The sequence below is a fragment of the Rhea americana genome, unplaced genomic scaffold (assembly GCF_003343005.1).
Source record: "Rhea americana isolate MKP2758 unplaced genomic scaffold, rheAme1 scaffold_192, whole genome shotgun sequence".
NCBI classification, from domain to species: Eukaryota; Metazoa; Chordata; class Aves; order Rheiformes; family Rheidae; genus Rhea; species Rhea americana.
In genome coordinates this window covers 1,468,539-1,487,896 of record NW_028186061.1, presented here as the reverse complement: position 1 = coordinate 1,487,896, position 19,358 = coordinate 1,468,539, and the positions used below count along the sequence as shown (strand labels likewise).

Below are 19,358 nucleotides of genomic sequence, written 5' to 3'. Positions count from 1 at the left end.
TGAAGTGCAGGAAGAACGCAGTGAACGCGCAGCCAGTGTTCAGGGAACACACACGCGGCGTGCCATGTATGCGCAGCGAGCCAACGTCGCCTGCGCAGCGTGTGCAGGATGCGCATCCGCGCGTGCAGGGTGCGTACGATAAGCATCTCCCCAGTGTTCAGCGCACGTGCGTTGGGCGTGTGTCAGGTGTGGAGTGTGCACACAGTGCATGTGTGAACCCTCTTTGCAAGGCGCGTGCAGTGAGTCTGTGGGGGAAGGGAGCGTGCAGGAGCCTTTCGGGGCACGTTCATGCAGCGTGCATTCGCTGCGCAGCACATGAGCAGCAAGGATGGCTCTACTGCATGGTAGGTGCAGCCACAGTGACGTGCACATCCTGTGAGCCGCGTTCGGCGGGTAGCGCGGCTGCAGGGCAGGCCTCTGCTCYGCAGCAGGCGTAGGGAGCGTGCACTCAGTGTGCACACACTGTTCACTCAGCCTGCAGAAGCAGAATACATGCACAGCACCCACTGACACTGAAGCACGTGTGTCCCTTTCACTGTTAAATCCCTCCCCCCAASAAATAGATCCCCTCTAACAGAGACAAAATCTGCACGCTTATCTGCACTTTGTGCAGAGGAATTGGACTACAAAGCMTAAAGAGCTGGGGGCCTCTAAAAACTTGCACTGTTTCAGATATGATAAATTGCTTGCCTTTGTACCCACTCCAGATTTCAGCCTGAGCTTAGCAACTGCAGTGTGCTGGGCTGTTTTATCTATTTCCCATCAGAAAATATCTGTTGCTTGCTCACGCTGAGCAGTTGCTGGCCTCCACCCTAGCAATTGCTGCATTGCAGCTGCAGGTGATATGACCCAACAAATGATGATTGTAAAGCGCTTTAAGATCCTTTTTGGAGAAAAGCTGGATGATAAGGTGTGAATGTGTTAAACCTAGGTCTGTGAGGTGAGTTTTGGGAACAACAATCCTGCTGCCTCTGGAGAGAAGAAGGAATTAACTGACCTGCCAGGGTCCCTTTTTGTCTTTTTTTTCCTATGGCTCTGTTACCTGATTAGCCAAGCATGAACCAGACCATGGATTTATACTCTTTTAAATCCCTGGCTCCAATAATGGAAATAAAAATATAGTTGTACAAAAAAAAAGGGGGGGGTGTTCTCCTTTGGATGAGCTTGTCTCAGAAATAATAGTTGTTTCCTGTTCTATTATAGTACAAATCATGCAAAGTGGAACTGTTGAAATATAAATTAAGATGGGCTTTGTTCMCTGCATGTGAAATGTGATGTGAAATGTATAATCTCTGGCTTATATATACCCGGAACAAAACCTGGCYCAGTTTTCACAGCTGCTTTGAGTCCTTGGGGCAAAGATGGGCTAGTACAGCCACTCATGTCACCTGGGCTGTATGTGATGTGCTCTGACTGCGTGAGGAAAGAGAGAACATGTCTCCCCAAAAAGAGCGAGAGCTCTTTCTAAAGACTACACATTTTACTCCCAGTGGAGTATGTCTGAGCCTAAGCCTGAGCTTGCGTGGTGGGAGCTGCTGAGCTCATTTGCAGACACCACTTGGCTGTTTGCCGCATGGAGGATTTATCCCCACAGCTGTCGTCTGGGTCCCACTGTTTGCTATGAGAAGTTACCGCCAGCAACTGAAGGGCTTATCGCCCCGTGCTCTGGTGGTCTGGGGTCAGCACCCTACTCTACCACTACRATTTCCCAAAGGAAAACTAGCACAGAGTCTACCAGAGAAGGATGTCTTCTCCTCCCATGGTCGTAACTGCAACAGAGAGGTGTACCAGTGAGTTCTGTGGGCTGGACAGAGCAAGTTCATAATGGTATTTAGGGGCCTACGTCCTTTGGAGGGCTCGTGGAGAAGGAGGGCAGAAAAACTGTGAGTAAGGAGGGACAGTGGTGATTTCTGGCTCCCTAGATGCAGGAACAGCACAGGGAGTTAGAGGAGTCATTTCGGCACTTTTGCTCCACGTTCCTCCATGATTATTCAGGGTTAGAGTGGAGCTTCTCTCAGAAAATTTTAGCTGTCCAGAACCTAGCCATCTAAATCTAAGCCTGTCATGTAAAGGGGCAACAGGGACAGAAAAATCTAGATAGAAGGAGGTGACACAAACCTCGGGAGGTGCCTCTCTCTGCGTTCACTATAAAGAGGGTCTAGAAAATTCCACTGCAACCCTGGGGAAGAAGTTCAAACATCCCCCCCATCATCACCCAAGGACTTTTACTAAGTGGCACTAACACAGCCCAAAGCACAAATGCCACCCTTTGTGGCTTGCTGAAGAAGCACATGCCACCCCAGTTTTATCCTTTGGGAAAGCCCAAGGCTTTTCCGGTCCAGCGATTACTCGCTTAGGTAAAAACAGAGCCGCCTACCTGAAGTATCCCAGGATAAGGACAGCAACTGTGAGGGATCCCAGAGAGATGGAGTATCCAACAGTATAAATCAAATAGAGGCGATCAAAGACCTCCTGCAGTACAAATGATGGAAAAAATAGCGCCACATTAGAACGCATCCTACTGYATCGTAACACAACCACGGTAGCAGCATAGAGATTGAGGCTATCACACCTGCTGGGGAGGTAAAGCTCTGGGCCCAGGAAACCTTTGGCAATCACACCTRATGTCATCTCTTCAACATAAAAGCAGCCTGGAAGGTGACATTTCTCTTTCCTAATGACCTAGGGGAGCTGGGACTTTTGCAAGGGGATAGTGATGGAGTTGGGTAAATCCCATACCCCAGAGTTTTGCAGCATTTTTCATCCCAAAGGAACCCAAAGCGCTTTACAAACTCTCAGCCAATCCAGAAATCATTTGGAAGCTTTTGCTCAAGCAAAATGCCCACTGTCCTGGGATTTTTGCTGTAACTGTAAAATTTGGCAGTTAGGTTATGCCATACCATTGCTGAATGACTGATGCCCAGACTGGGGATTGCCAACCCACAATAGAAAACATGAGGACAATATATTTTGGCTAAGGGATGTGGGAGGAAAGCACCTGTTTTTGTTTTTCTTTTTTAAATTCAAAAGTACCCTATGACTGTGGTTATCCAATCCAGACACAACTTTAGCTTGCCAAAGTCCAATTGGAAAAGGTCCTGTCACCGGAGAGCTCATAGTCATTAATCAGGTCATAAGAACATAAGAACAAGGTCTTAGTTCTCTTGGCCCTCTGTATTTTAAGGARTTGGCTTAGAAACTCTGAGCTTTCCTTTAAATATTGAGATGCTTTTCTTCATCCTGGAGCTGGGGAGTGTGGCTTAATTCAGGGTTTACCAATATCTACTTGAAAAGGGTTAAAACATCTGCCACAGTTTGTATGCCTTTCATCATCTGAATTAAACTCTGTAGAAACCAACCAATTCAGCATCTTTCTCCTTGTTCCCTCCTCCTGTTGTCTCCCGCGTTTCCCTCTCCCCACCCGCTGAGTTTCATTAACATTAGTAACGCTGGGCTCTGAATGACAGCTCTGATTTTGATTTGAGGCTAGAAATGCTGTCCTGGAATGTGAAACCTCAGCCCCATTACATCAGAATCCCCAAATATGTGAATGTTTCTTTGCGGTTTCCACTGGTAGAGCGGTGTGCTTGCCAATATTAATCTAATGTGTGTGTGTGTGTGTGTGTGTGTGTGTGTGTATTTTAAACGTATATATAATGTATATATGTATGTATCTGTGGGGGCAGCAGGCACTGAACAGCCAATGTGAGCAGACTGCAGAGCTTTAGGAGAAAAAAAAATAAAAAAGCTGATTCCCTTCAAGGCCTGGTGCACTTTTCCCACAGCCAAGCTGGGATCCTCTTTGAACTGAAAAACATTTACCTCCATGGTAAAAGTAAAAAGTTAAAAAAAAAAAAAAAGGCCTGCTCCAAACTTTGGATTCTTGATAATTTGGCAACTCTGAAGCATTACTACACCAAGCTGAACAAAAACATTCCTGAGTCCCATTCAGAATTTTAACCATAAAGATCCACGTTCCTATCAGACAACGACACCATTGTAGCAGCAATGGTCTTGGGAAGGGCCTGCTGATTGGCTGGCAGGACATTTTAGGAGGTTGTGGTTAATTCCTCTGATTAACCACAGGGCCCCTTTTTGAAAGGATGTTGAGTCAGAACTGCCAAGACATACACATACACACATGCATGCGTGCATGCTGATGTGCCGTCTCGCAAATATAGGTGCTACAAATCCCACACAGCAACACAATGGGGAKTCTCCAGGGAATATTGTTTTTTAGATAGGGTGTGAAAGCCCTCAGGGAAACTCTCAGGAGTGAAAGTATCAGGATCTCAAAATGTTTGCAGGGGTGGGCCTCAAAAGTGCATCTCATGCTTGTTGGTTCCCAGCAGTGTTTGTACTTAGGGATGGTAAGACTTGGAATTACCGAGGGAAAAAGGGCTCAAAGAGCAATTGCAGAGCTCACACATCTCCCAGTCCAAGGGAGGTCCCAGCTCTGTGGAAACCACAGTGCTGAATCAGGAAAGGTCCTCCAGGTAACAAAATACTGAATCATCTGCCAGCTGAAATAACTACCTCCATGGTCTAAGAACTCTCTTTTTGGAGCAGAACTGGAGGACAGTCTAAATAATCCACAGAAAACTGCATAGGTCATGCATGGGCATAGATACAACCTGACCTCTAAAGTCACAGGACAGTGCACTAGACCATCCTGCTACAGCTGAAGCTCTACTTGATGTTTATTAYAACCCCACCATGAACACGCACTGACCACTAGGGGTTGGAATAGATAATCTGTCCTTCAAAAATCTGGCCTTGCTAGACCATAAGACCCTGTTTTAAAGGGAGTGATACTCAACCAGTGTCATTTAACTGGACTTCTGGTGTAATCGTTCACTGTTTCAACTGTTGATGCATCTAAACTGAAAAAAAGAAAAGCTGTAAAGGAAGAAAAAGAAAACAGAAAAGCAAACCAAAAGRGTAAAAGAAAACCCCAGTATCTATGAGACTAGGAGCAGAGATTATCAGCAAAATATTGTAAAACTCTCAGTGCRATATGAAAATTGGGGAATATCAGTTTTACAGCTGGTGCCCTTGAAAGTTACCCTCTACAAACTCCACCGCATGCTCGGCTGAGATGAGATAATTATTTCMTGCCTTAATGTCAGTCAGCTCACAGAATCACAGAATCGCAGAATAGGTAAAGTTGGAAGGGGCCTCTGGAGAGCATCTAGTCCAACCCCCCTGCTCAAACARGGTCACCTAGAGCATGGTAGACAGGGTTGCAGCCAGGCRGGCCTTGAAGATCTCCAGAGAAGGAGACTCCACAACCTGTCTGGGCAACCTGTCCCAGTGCTCCGTCACTCTCACAGGGAAGAAATTCCCCCTCACGGTCAGGCAGAACTTCCTGTGCTTCAATTTCTACCCATTGCCTCTTGTCCTGTCACACGGGACAACTGAAAAGAGTTTGTCCCCATCCCCTTGACACCCTCCCTTCAGGTRCTTGTACACATTGATRAGATCCCCCCTCAGTCTGCTCTTCCCCAGGCTGAACAGGCCCAGCTCTCGCAGCCGTTCCTCGTAGGGCAGGTGCTCCAGCCCTCTGATCATCTTTGTAGCCCTACGCTGGACTCTCTCCAGTAGCTCCATGTCTCTCTTGTACTGGGGAGCCCAGAACTGGACACAGGACTCGAGAAGAGGCCTCCCCAGGGCTGAGCAGAGGGGCAGGATCACCTCCCTCCACCTGATGGCAACACTCTTCCCAATGCAGCCCAGGAGACCATTGGCCTTCCTGGCCACAAGGGCACATCGCTGGCTCACGGTCAGCTTGTTATCCACCAGCACTCCCAGGTCCTTCTGTGCAGAGCTGCTCTCCAGCAGGTCAGCCCCCAGCTTGTACTAGTGCCTGGGGTTATTTCTCCCTAGGTCCAGGCCCTGCACTCTCAAGCACCACGAAGCATAAGGGCCTTTCCTTTCCCCCATCCTCTCTGGCCACGCATTGCAAATCTCCAATAAACCACAGCCATCTTTCTTGTCTAGTCAGGTAAGTAGATCTGTACTCAACGAGCCAACCCACCTGATCCTTCTCTCCCCATCTTACTCCACCCATAACTCAGGGAATGAAAAAAGGATGAACCACGAAGTATGTAAGTACTGTTTCAGATGTGTTGTCTGCTATACCTGTAACAAGGTCTCCTTTTCCCCCTCCCTATTCATTTTCRGAAGCTTCTTCTCCATCCCTTTTGYATCTCAATTTTCTGCCAGCCTGACCTCAAGGCAGAAACTTCATGGCAGTCTAAATCCTTTGGGAGAACAAGAAAGCAAAACAAGGCTGGAGATGGCCTCTGYGTGAACTCACAGGGTGCATGGATGCCACCATGGGCATGCATGGGATGGCTCTGGCCTCCTCTCACAAAGGTCTCTGCATGCCCTGCTCTATCGGTTTGGACATYTTCAGGGTGTGCGACTCTCACGGCAGCTGGCTATTACATTTTTGTATGGTGCTCAAGGCCTAACTTGACTCCTAGTCTGTCCACTTCCTCCAACAGGGATGTAATTTGAATTGACCTGAATCCAGAGGCAGACTGCTCCTTCTACAAGAYAACTCAGAGCTATACTGGACAGAGCCCTGGGTGTCAGGTGTGAGGCCCTATCCTGTGCAAAGCCACTGTAGGCTTTCACTGTTACATTGCAGCCAGCAGCAATACGAAAAGTCCTTCTGCTCCTTCAAATTCCAGTGCAGCTGTGTGGAGTTTTTTTGTAGTGGATGGTTCTTTAATGTGACATTATCTGTCTGTGATATGGCTGGCTCCATCAGAGCTGGCCACCCAAGGTCCACACAGAAGGAAAAAATGGGTGCTTTAGTTGCAATATATCTGATAATTTTAATCAYAGGATGGTTCTCTGAGCTACCTCTTGGGTTGTCACTGGCTGTAAAGAGAGGCAAGAGTAACTGCCCATATAGGGGGATCTCTGTTTCATATAAGGATATGCACCCATTTGGATCCCASGTAAGAGGTCCTGACACTCTCAGGACTCAATCCAGTTGTTCTTGCCTAGGTGTCTCATCATTTTAGGTCCTGTTTGGCTTCCAGACACTTTTATGGAGGGGAATGATTTCCTGTGGATCCCACGTCCTATCTGCCAGTCCTGTGCTGATGCCTCAGATACCCTAGGATATCTCAGTTAACTCTAGCATAAATACAACCTACATTCAGGCAAGTGGATGGAGCCTTCAGGACTTCAGTGTTTGCGTGTTTWAATTTGTGTGTTTATCTAAAGGCAGGATGCCTAATTCTGAGCTGGTCTRCTTGACTGTCTTGATAGTTATTGGAAGGGAATCAGTGCCTGTGTCAGACACTTCTTTTAGGCTRAGATAAAACATCCTACGAAGAGGCCTGTTTCTTTCCAGTGACACAGAGAAAGCCGAGGGTGACTGGCTCAGACYGAAATGTTTATTTTCTAGGTATTTGGAAGCAACCCCCATTCTAAATATCATTACACTGTGCCTTTCATCCAGCTTTCTTCTTTTAGCCTTTTTATTTCCTACTACMTAAGATTCCCACACATCAGGTCTCATGAAAGGAGCATGACCATGTGTGGGAATGTGTGATGAGGCACCTCCATTTGCAGTATTAGTAAAGAGCTTCACAGTCAGCTGTGKCTTTGGAGCTGGCCTCCCAGCAGAGCTACTCAGACCCCCCAAACTCTGGGTGTATGTAAATACTTTGATCCTTGTATAGGATCCTTGGGAGATAYGTGGGTAGAATTGCTCCAAGGATGGAAGCGTGACTCTGTCTGTGGCTTTACAATGGCAATAGTCTACAACACTCACGTCACGAAACTAAAACGGATCCAGTGGCCTTTTGTGGGGTTGGCAGGCTGTGCTGATGGGTGAGATCAGCAGCGTATGATGACAGCAGTGTGTGTAAGGGCCTTCTAGATCAAGTATCTGCAGAGTTTCTGAAAGCTGCTGATTCAGAGGTTGCTAATAACATGTTTGAAATCAGCAGGGGCAGCATTTTACTGTTCTGAATGATAAGCAATGATAAGCAATGCCAGATAGCCACTGTCACTAGTTCTAGTCATTGAGGATATTTTTGAAAGTYGCTGATTTACAAAGCTTAAGCTTCCAAATCATTAAGCACTGAACACTGCTTTTTGCTACATAACTGCCTTCTCCCACATAACTCTGTTCCCTTCACTTAAGGAGGTACTGAGCGCTTCAGACCTCCACAGTCTGGGCAAGAACAGTGGTGAAAGTCAGCTCTCAAAGACACTTAAATTTAGCTGTGTAAATTTGTGTTTCTGCACGTGTTGAGTGGCTCCTTCATCTAGCGTTCTGTGGGCACCAGTCTATTGCTCTAGAATAGAACAGGGGAAAAGTTACATGTCTCAGAAGCCAGCTGAGCATCTTGAGTGCCCCACAGAAGAACATTCTCATGAAAAGCAGCACTTTTTTTCACTCCATGCCTGCTTAACCATCAAAACTTCTTGCTGTAGGACATCTAGGAGGCCGCAGCCAAAATGGGCCCCAAATATGCTGTTCAAATTAACAGAAGTTCTCCAAATCCTATCTTCACGATGTGCCATGGCTGCAGACAGTTGGARAGCTGTAACTAAGGACAATAATTCTCTTGGTTTATCAACTTTAATAAGCTGTCCCTAAACACCCGCTGTAGGACTGCAATGGTTAAAGGTGGGTKAAAGGTGATCAGATCTGACATTTGCCTAGCCATTCTTGTATTCTCATATGTCRTAAGTATTATTGCTATTGTCATCCATCAGACTTTCTCAGCAGACTCTAGGCATAAACTATTATCAGCAGCACCTCAGTAAAAGGTACTCAGTGTTTACAGGAACAAACTAGACTTTACAGGCATGAACTGAGAACTAATGACAGAGCTGCTTGCAAGAACAAAGAACAGGTCTTGGTGAAGCAATTTTTATTCCTACACATATTTTAAAACATCTGCCCATCTTCTATGACGCAAATGCACAGCACTCTGATGGTATTTCATCTGTATCACTCAGCATACTTTGTTTAAACATATTTTATGYAATCAGTTTGAGGCTATGAAAAGTTACTGTTTCTTGAAAGGACCCCAAAGAGCTCCAAGAACAAAGACCAAGAGTATGAGATCTTTGGTCTGAACAATGGAGTCTAGACAAAGCAGCCCTGGAACATGCTGTGCCTTTCCCATTGTGTTTGGTAGGTGATGGCTTCCCGAGGCCTCTCTGATTTCTTTGGGAGCCGTAAAACCACCATGATATAAACAAGCAGTACCAGATGAAGACAGGATTGGTCTGGTGGAGGGTCCAGGGTGGAGGTTAGATCTTTGGATGGTCTATCTCTCTAGGCTAGTGGTTTCCAAGCTGGGCTAATCTCCCAAGTTACTGGCTCATATTCACCTTCCCCATGATTTCAGTAGGTGTAGGTACATTTACCCTTAACTTGTCCTTGAAAGCAGGATCGGTTTGTCCTACTTTAAAGCAAGATATGCTTGGAATCAGTGCTATTTTGGGAGAGATGAAAATGAAGGAAACTTCTGCTTACTGATCAAAACAAGCCATTACCTCTGCCAACATCTGAGAGGGTGAACAGAAAAATGGTGATGCTGAAGGTGCTGCTCCTGGTGCCTGTGCAAAATGAAAGGGGGCTGTGCTCAAAGTGCTACTACGCTTGATGAAGAGAAATTGCCTAAAATGCTGTTTACTAATTGAAGGGCCAAATAAAGACTGCCTATGTGTTCTGTGTTTTATCTAAAGACTAAGGAGCTCCAGKGAGTCAGGCCACACTACTTCCTATGCCTAAGAGAACTTCAGAAAGTTGCAAGGAGAATGGTCAATGTTGGTTGGACTCAAGGTCATTTTAACCCTCTGCCCTGTCTCTTACATGCCCCAAAACACCTAAGGAAGAGCGTAGGAACAGGACAAATATACAGTGATTTAAATATACATGTATATTTATACACCCCCCTATATATATATGTGTAAATATATCTATATATACACATATGTATATATAGATATGTGTCCATAGAACATCTAGTAAATACATGGCAGTGCTGAATACACTCTCCTGACACTGAGCCACCTGTGGCTCAGTGACTTGAAACACACGGCAGACAGACAAACAGCTGGTGTTTAACCACATTGCCTTCCTCGGAGGATGAACACTGGCCAATCTATTCCCCTTCCTTCCCTTGTCCTCCTGTCTTGCTAAACACCGGATAGAAAATAAACAAAATAAGGCTGCCTGGTCAGGGCTCTGGGGTGGGAAGCCACAGGTCTCTCAGTCTATCTGCTTAGAGGCAGGGAGATATTTTGGGACAGCCAGTGTGCAACTGGAGATGGGGGCTGTCCATGCATGGCTCAKGGGGAAGGAGTGCAAGAACAAAATTTTCTGTGGTCTCTGTTGCATCCATGAGTGATTGACTCATCTCTTAAAAGCATAATACAAGAATTCAGGAAAGCACTCAATAGTGTAGTGGTGGTTTTCGGCACAGCCCCGAACGCACAAAGAAAACCACTATATCTTCCCCTTGATGTGCTKCTCGGACACCTTTCCATGAAACTCTTTCCTCCCTTTTGCTAAGTGATTGCCTTCTACGGACCTGCCATGTCCAGGAGATGGCTGTTCATGGCAGGATTAATGCTATGCCTGCAAGGTATTTAGGGAAACATGCTCTGACAGCTAGCCACAGTCTACCTGCTTCCCTGGCTGAAGAAGGGACATCAATCTTCAGAGCTGTCAATCCAGCATCCTTCAGCAGTACTAATTTTCCCTTAGAAAACAACCCAAAAGCAATTGCTCACTGGGCAGTTACGAGCTGTTAATTCTCCTGGCTCTGATGGCTTTAGCATACTTTGCTAATTTCAGAAAGCGGTTTCCTTACTTCTCTGTGTGAAATAATCCTATTTATATGTTTCAGGAAAAGGTAGCGAAAGACACAAACTTTCTCTGGGGCCCTCTGTATGCTGCTTTAGTCAATCTTATAATTATCCTACAGTGGCTAAAAGGAGAAAACTGCACACCTAAGCAAACACACATGAACATATATATGCTCGTGTGTGTACATGCACGTGGATGTTTTTTAAGGTGTGTGTATCTGTATGTACATATATAGCTAGCTGTAGATATATTCCTGTTTCTAGAGACAGAAATAGCAAGATATAYATATACATATATGTGTGTGTGTATATATCTATAGTCACAGACAGATTTTTTTCCTAATGCTTTCTAATGCATGGTTCCTTAAAAATTTCYTTGGTTACATCTGTTAAGATGCTGTATTGCTCAGAATCAGCCCACGACCTCCTTTCAAAATGTTGGTTAAATGCAGCTGTTACTGGGGATGCAAAGATGTTGTTCCACAGATTGAAGGGGGGGAAATAACAATAGAAAACAATCTCTCCAAAGATCACTAGTCTATCTTGCCAAATCCCCTGATTCTGACATCTCAAGACATATCYACTTAAAGAAAAAAAAAATCAAAGGAAAAATTTATTAATATTGGTGCTTCAGAGCCACTCTTGGGTGTGAAAGACAAGAGGTCTTGTTCTCTGCAAGTTGCCACTCAGCTGAGAGAAATAGGGTCATTCCTCTTTTTTATTTCCACATTGCTTTCCATACTGGAAGGCCCAAGGGACCCGCAGTGGATGTATATGTGTTATTTCCCGTCTCACCAAAATGCAGCCACCTCTGCACTGCAAAGCACTGCATAACTGTGTGCAGTATCAGCCTATGAGGTGAGTGCAGGGCTGGACAGAGAAAAATAACCTTGTGCAAATAYAAGGTTGTTAATAATAACGATAATAATTAATAATATATGATGTTGAAAAGCATTTGGTCATCAAAATACTATTCCAAGGTTGGAGGAAACTACTATTTTTTTCCTGCTGTTCTTTGCACTGAGCAATCATTGCTTAAACACTACCAAGCAGTCCGTTTAATCTCAGCAGCAAAGATGAATTTATTTTTCWTATAACTAAATATCATTACATTCACCTCTGTATAGCTAGAACAGCAACAACAAAAAARCACTTGTGGTAAAAAATGACTAGGGCATATCTACAGAATAATTAGGRTGACAAGCCTCAGAGCTGAGAACAGAAATCCAGTCCCTATGCTGTGACACCTCATCTAACGCTTCCCTCATTAGGAATCACTGACCAAGTTCCCCTTCTGCGAACCGAACATCTCTGCACTCAGGGGATGCACACTGACACACAGACACGCATGAAATGCAGGACAGAGGGCTTCGCTTCCAGCCTTCCTTGCCAGCCTGGGGTCAGAAGGTCTCTGTTTCTTCCTTCTGCTGGTAACCAAAGGGCAACCTTCTCTTCCCTGTACACTTCCTCTGATAACTTCCCTTGACCATGTCCTGGCTGAGAGCGTGGGAGGTTTAAAAGAAAGAGCTGCCTTTCCTAGGAATTGTAGGAGACTTGCTCAGGTGGAGAGGCCTGCAGCAGATGACTCTCACCAGAGGGCACTACTGAGGGAGGTGAGACAGAGGAGAAGACTTCTAAGAGGTCAAGAAACTGATGCCACTTAGTAAAGCCCTCTTGGTGTAAGTGAGATACTGAAGGACTCCATGACATGTTCCAGAAACCTTCTAGAAACCCCTAGGAATAAAACGGTTCTTTCTACCGCATGGATTGGGTACAAGTCCCACTATACTTGTTCTAGAAGTAAACATCTTCCACGATAACGCACTTTGTTTTTAAATAGTCAGAACTGTGCCTGCACCCTGTAACCTTGTCTGCCTGAGAGGGGGTGATAACACATGCAGATGCCTCTTTCCTCACCAAACTACCTCATTCAAATGTTGCTTCACCATAGAAGGAAAAAAAAAAAAAAAGAAAAGAAACCTTTAACAGCAAAAAACTACGCTGTGGCGGGATTTAAAATTAGGAACATTAATAYCAAAGGGAGCGTGTGTCATCTTCAAGCCTGCTTCCCATTGTGAAGTTTTTGTTAGATATTTATCTCCAACCATCTGAAAACAATCATTACTGCAGAATATCGGCCGCTGATGCCGTACTCCATATCCAAGGAGGACATTTTCCAGGTACCACTGAGAAACAAGAAATTTCTGCTAAATAATTTGAAAACTGCAGATAAAGAACAGCAACTATGTGTGAGTGGARGTGTCTTTCTCTGTGAATGATGAAGGTCACATCCCCTCAGGTGACCGTTGACAGCAGAGGAACTGCTTCTGCAGTAAGGAGTGATGCACTCAGACATTCAGAAGCACTACTGACACTTAGCTGGACTCAAACCCAGATAGACAGGTAAGAACTTTCTACCTTAGTATATGCCAGCTATTCCTTTGGAAATCGTTTAAATTTATGTAAAAATAAGGCTTATAGACTGGTATATAGACACTTTTTTGGCCCAGGAGCATAGCAAACTCTCCATTTTCAAGTGTTTGTTAATTCCTTTTCTAAATCCGGATGGTGTCGTTGCCTCAAGATTGTAACTACACCAGAACTAGATCTGTACTTATGTGCTACTTTGCATTAACAAAGGGCTTTGTCCCCACTCATCTTCAATGAAAAGACTGCAAAAAAGCTCTGGGTCTGTGGCTTATACCTTTCAGTCCAGATGTTCTGGATACCTACAGAAACAGGATTGCTACTGGCTTGATAGACATTTTTGCTCTGTGTTTGTGCGTCCCCTAGCAGAAACAAGTGCATAGGCTCTGAAATAATTAACAATAACCTGAAAGTAAAATTGTTGAATGAGGGGGAAGAGGGAATCTCTGTGGCATCAAGCACAACCTTCAGCAACTTCTAAGTGCCCCGAGCCCTTTCYAATTTTCTCCCAGCTCTCTATACAAATAGGATCATGGAAATTGGAAGAAACCTTCCTGCCTTGAGGACAATTTCCCATTCAAATAATTGTGCATCAAAATGAAGGTGTACCTTTGGCAAGCTTGRCTATGGTTTCAAACAGGAGGCAGTAAGCTAGAGCTCATCAAGGGTTTAAAATGAGACTGTGCTCCTTAGGCTAGCCCCGGATGAGACCAATGCTTCATGCTGCAGGCGCAAATGCATTGCCTACCCTTTCCCTCGTTTCATTGGTGAGAAACTTGGCACATTCACTGTAGTTTGCCCAGGTGCGGTTGTTGCCCGGGACCAGCTCCCAGCTCCCATTCAAGTCACACCGACGATAAGCATGGCCTACAAGAAGGARAAGAGAGACAGAGTATAAATACGAACATGGAAGAGCCATTTTTCCATACTGGGTCAGATCTGGTAGAAAAAGAGAAATCCCTTCCAAGGGTGGAACCCATCTCTGCACCATCAACCCTAATGCYTCCTGCCTGCTTTGAAGCTCAGCTGCAGGAACACAGTTTCCGTCTCATTAGCAACCTTATCAGTTTTCTAACTGAGRAAATCCAGGGAGTTAGTAACAATTTACACTTCAGTTTGCATCAGGATATTGGATTTAAAATCTAAGGACAGAAGTTTTGCGAAGTCCCAAAGAGCAGAAACATCCTCATAGTCACAGCCCTTCCTATGAAAATAAAGTGATCTTTTTTATGCTTCTCCTGCTTTACATATCCAATGCATAGATTTTTGTRTGGCTACCATCCTCATCACAATGGAGAAAAAAAGAGAACTCATGGCTTAATCTTGCAATTTATCTTGCAGAGGAAAACGTCCATGTTCCAATGTCTATGTGCTGGTAGGATTAACTGGGTTGTGTGCTAAAAGTCCCTTTACTGTTAATGGATRCTAAATCAGTCAATAGATCTAGTGATATAGAAGGAGCCTTCCTAGAGATATCTACATTTAAGAGTTTCGGCCTGACTGCCATCCTAGGCAACTTGACTAGTAAACATCAGTGAGGTGGGGAATCCATGCCTTTTGGAGTTATGGAGGAACAACGGATGGATCACCTGTTCCTCCTGACCTCTAAAGTGAAATGCATGCACATGGTGTCTCTGCAAAAGATCATCAATCAGGGATTGTGCTGGCTTGGCTCACAGTCTTTTACAGAAAAAGTAGGACTGACTGTGTTTAAACAGAACACACTGAAATGTCATTTCTTTCTTTTTCTGAAAATGGTGGCAGTGCTCTGYTGGGAGCATTTAAACTTAATTCTCTGATTTTTTGGTGCCTGGGTGCACAGCTTTGTCTGAGAAAAGATAAAGCTTTAGCTTTGAAAATACACTAAGGAGCACGTGTACTTCAATTACATTTAAAAATATGCACAGACTTTGCGGCACCAGAAGCAAGCCAAGAAATGCAYGGCCTGAGGGTAAGTGAGATATGGAGGAATGCACATGTTCTGCTTACCAGTGCTGTTCTCAGATACCCACCATAGGGGGCTGGACAGAGATCAGAGGTTAGAAAGACAATACTAGCAACAAACGGGTTGAGTAAAGAATATAAATTGGAAGAGTATGTTGCAGATTTCTATTGCTACCCAAAGTTTGTTGTGGCACGTTAATAAGGGTTTGTAACCATGCAAGACTACTCTGTTGTAAACCTGTAATTGGTGCCTATAATGCCTACCTAYGGTCTGAGAGCTGTAGGTGGAATATTTGTGACTGCTGGGGTAAAAACAGAGCTTTTCTTTTCTCTCAGCATGTGATATACCGAGCACAGGACGAGCGGATGGAGCAGGAAGGCGATGAGCAGAGCAGAGTCCATTTTGAGACTGAGAAGGAGTGATACAGTTGTCATTAAACAACAGTAATGGCTGTTTCTTTACTTCCTTTTCTCTAACTTTGCTCCGAGCTTGAATGAGAATCAACATGTGAGGAAAAGGAAGGATTCTAAAGAGGGTTTTCAATCATTTCAGACTCTCAGCTCCCTCCTAACTGCAGCTCACARGGCTTGGCTGACATTTGGGACAGTGTCTTACCTTTGTGATTGAAGTCATAGATGTACTCTGGACATGGCATAGCCACCACTTTGCCTGGCACACCTTCAGGCCAACAGACAATGCCATCCCACTCAGGAAGACAAAAGCCATCTGTGGAAGAGACCCAAACACGAGAAGAAGTCACTTAACTGCAGAGGTAAAGGCCTGGCAGTAACTCCTCTGCCACACCATTATGAGAGGGATCTCCGTGAAAAAGCCAAAAACACAATTACTTAATTCAAGAAAACTGCTCTTGGGCATCATTGTAATTTGTGTCTCAGTGCTTAGCTCTGAACAGTACTTGTACTTTTGGAGAACGTATTGCTTCTCCTAGGTTTTATTTCAGAAAGACATGGTTGGACACAGGATGATAGTTGAACACTCTCTGACGGAGACCAATACTTCTGGAAAGGCACTTCCACTTGCGGGCTGGAGGAAAGAGAAATGGAGCAGGAGAGAGGAGTGGAGAGCTGGAGGACCTGAATGTTGTAGGGCTCCAGACTTGGCAGTCAGAATTCTGTAGTCTACAGAGCAACTTGAAGATACCCAAGGAGAGCTTGACCCATTTTCAACACCACTTTAGAAAGAGGGAAATCATACCCAGTTCCCCCCCCGCCCCATATCCTCCCAGCTTGTCAACAGACACATTTCTGCAGCTTTTGATTTATAAGTTCCCAGCTGCATGAGGGGAACACATTCATGTTCAGACATACATGTTCAAGCATAGCCTGCATTTCCCGTCCTTGAAGAGTTCAACGGGTAAAATTCACCAGAATTTAACCATGTGCTACCTTCATCTTCAGATTGAGCTGCACTAAGTGTTCCCTGGTAAAAATCCAGCTTCAGTAACATATCTGAATGAAAAGCAAACACTAGTGAAGCTTCCCCAGCTCTGCTTTAAGAACARTCTTTTCCCTCCATACCAATGGCATCCCGTCAAGGAATTTATCAGCAGTCTATAAGGCGTCTGATGGAGAGAAATTGCCTGGGAATCAAAATAAAATGGAATTGCCTGCTCTTATCTGCAAGAATTCCACTATTAAAGAAACGATAAATACCATCAAGCTCTCAGGACGTTTCATTAGTATCAAAGCTAGCGCCTTAGCAATCTTTCAAAGAAACTGTAATTTATCCTTTACAATGCATATGTTTTCACAAGATTAAATAACAAGCCAGGATTATTTTAAGGACCTTTAGTTAGTGTGGTTGCCCTCAAGATTTGGGGCTGACTGTGCTCAGTTCAATTTGCTGGTATTTTAGGACACTAAAAACAACAGAAAAGTTCGTCATTTGTCAGCTGATTTCTTATCTTTAATTTATTGTTGATGAAAAGGACCAAATTAACCACGATGTATCTTCTAAAGCATTAACTGGGAGTAGGGGCAGTGGAGCTCAAAATCCCTGGTAGTGGTGCGATAGAAAGGAGGAAATCGTTTATTGTGCGTTCCCTTTTTTGAGTCACATTAAGGGAAGAATGACAGTAAATTTCCTATTCATGAAAACTCCTGCACTTGGCTYATTATATTGTAGGATAACTTACACCCTGAAAAACAATTTATTTGTTTTTTAGTTCTCTGGAAAGATCAAAAGAGAAAGAAGAAAAGCCCCACAAGACTCAGACTGTTACAAAAAATGTTATTATCTCCAAGTTCCTTTTGTAGACAAAAAGATAAATAAAGATTTAACTTGACCCTCTCTTACTTAAAATAAAACCAATTATTTTTAATAAATAAATATAGGAAGAAAATGAAGGCTGCTTTGAAACAACATTGAGAAAAAAATCCATAGAGAGGCCACACTCTGAAAATGCTGAGATAAAAACCTTCCRCATTTCTAAGATTTCCAGAATGGTTTGCAAAGCTTGGTGTTCATTTTTAAGTAGTTACATTCAACATGGTAGTGCAAATTTTGTCCAGAAAATATTAATTTCAAAACACATCTCTTGGTACTTCYTCCTCACGCTGCACATGCGCACACCCCCACAAATTTGCCATGTACTCATTCAAAAGAAAACTGATGCTTACTGGCTAATAGTGTAGGCAGTTATTACATTTTGGGTAYTTTWACCAAAAAAGCCCCCCGAAACAAGAYAAGACAAAACAAAACAAAACAAAACCCAGCGGGCTGAACACACTGAGAAGGAAASACACTGAAAGCCAGAACCTCTGCATTTTTCACAYGAGCAATCTGGGGAGCCATCAGCTGCCCCAGAAATCTGAAAAAGATTCTCTTTGTTGCYTCTCATTATATCTGAAATCTTCCAATGTCCCAGTTTATCTATCCGTGGCATTGGTTCACTAAGGTCATATGAGGATCTGGCGGGATACAATCTTCAGAAAGCATCCAGATCTCCCCGGAGAAGGCAAAAATGAATTTATCGCCATTGCCACGAGCTGTCACAAACTACAGAACCATCTTTAACCTGTTTCCCATGTCTCCTYCATCCTTTACTTTCCTCTCCTTGCTCTGTGCTTGGTAGAACTATTGCCCCATTTCAGCTAGTTTCGAAAGGGGGTTAAAAATCTCAGTCATCGCTTCCAGATTTCATTGAGGTTGATGGTAGAGGCAGAYGTTGAAGGGCTGGGGCACATTTGGCAGCTGCCACCCAGCCACCAGACTTTATGGTCCAGCCAGTGCGCTGGCACGTACAGAGCATACAACTGGGCAGAGTCTGGCGTTTTCTTGCCCGTCTGGGGCAGCCTAGGAGCATGAGGAGGGAACGCACTGAAAGAAAGGTTTTTACCTTGCACGGAGGGAGCTGGGGAGACGTGCGCAGAGCAAGCCAGGTGCTCCCGGACCTGCCGGTGGCAGAGCAGCTCGTGGAGCTCTTGCGCTGGCTGCAGCACTGAGACACTCAGAAAACATTTTTCAAATGGAAATATTAACTGAAGCCAGGACCAGCCACACTTGCTGACAGCTAGAGCCACATTCCTCATTTTTCATGCAGCCAAAAGCTGTTCCTTCCTCTGGATCCAACATGTTGTCCCCAACACGAACCCCACTGCCACTGCCCTCCTTTCACTCCTACCCTTACTGCCCCCATCCTTCAGGCCCACAAACCCTACACCTTTCCCATATTCCTCCCTTCCCACCTCACCCCACTGTCCCTTTCTGATCTGCACAGCCATGCGTGACTTTTATCATCACTTTCACTGAGCTAAGCTCATTGATGYGACACTTGGACTGAATTCTGCTTCTTCTTCCTCTGAAATTCTCCYGTTTTACTCACTCTAGAGACAATTTAAAAGCAGAGTTGGCAAAAAATGGGGAGGAAAAATATTGTATATGCCATTGGTAGTGTGCTGGAATCAAAACAAGACCTTTTTTTTTGTTTTCTCAAATATTTCTTCCAAAAATTTTTCCTTGGTTTATAATAATATTAACAGTACTAACAACTTGGCTTCACTCTGCTATTTTCCCTTTCTCCTGGTCAATTCGCAAAAGAAATCTACACTCAGTTACAAGAAGAAATCTGAAAAATGGTGAAGAGTTTCAGGAAAACAATAAAAAAATCCAC

The 19,358-nt window shown here is 44.4% G+C and overlaps 1 protein-coding gene across 2 annotated transcripts in view; it reads right to left on the bottom strand.

The window, feature by feature from the left end:
* Window positions 1–19,358, bottom strand: part of PTH1R (parathyroid hormone 1 receptor) — a 126,940-nt gene that overhangs the window by 25,650 nt on the left and 81,932 nt on the right. The window contains exons 6-8 of one of the 2 annotated variants that reach the window (XM_085302796.1): window positions 15,842–15,952; window positions 14,030–14,148; window positions 2,378–2,472 (exon numbers count right to left, since the gene is read on the bottom strand). In XM_085302796.1, coding sequence (XP_085158922.1) covers window positions 2,378–2,472; window positions 14,030–14,148; window positions 15,842–15,952 — 325 coding nt within the window. Of the gene's footprint in view, window positions 1–2,377; window positions 2,473–14,029; window positions 14,149–15,841; window positions 15,953–19,358 lie in introns of those variants that run through there. The other variant, XM_085302797.1, reaches the window with a different exon arrangement.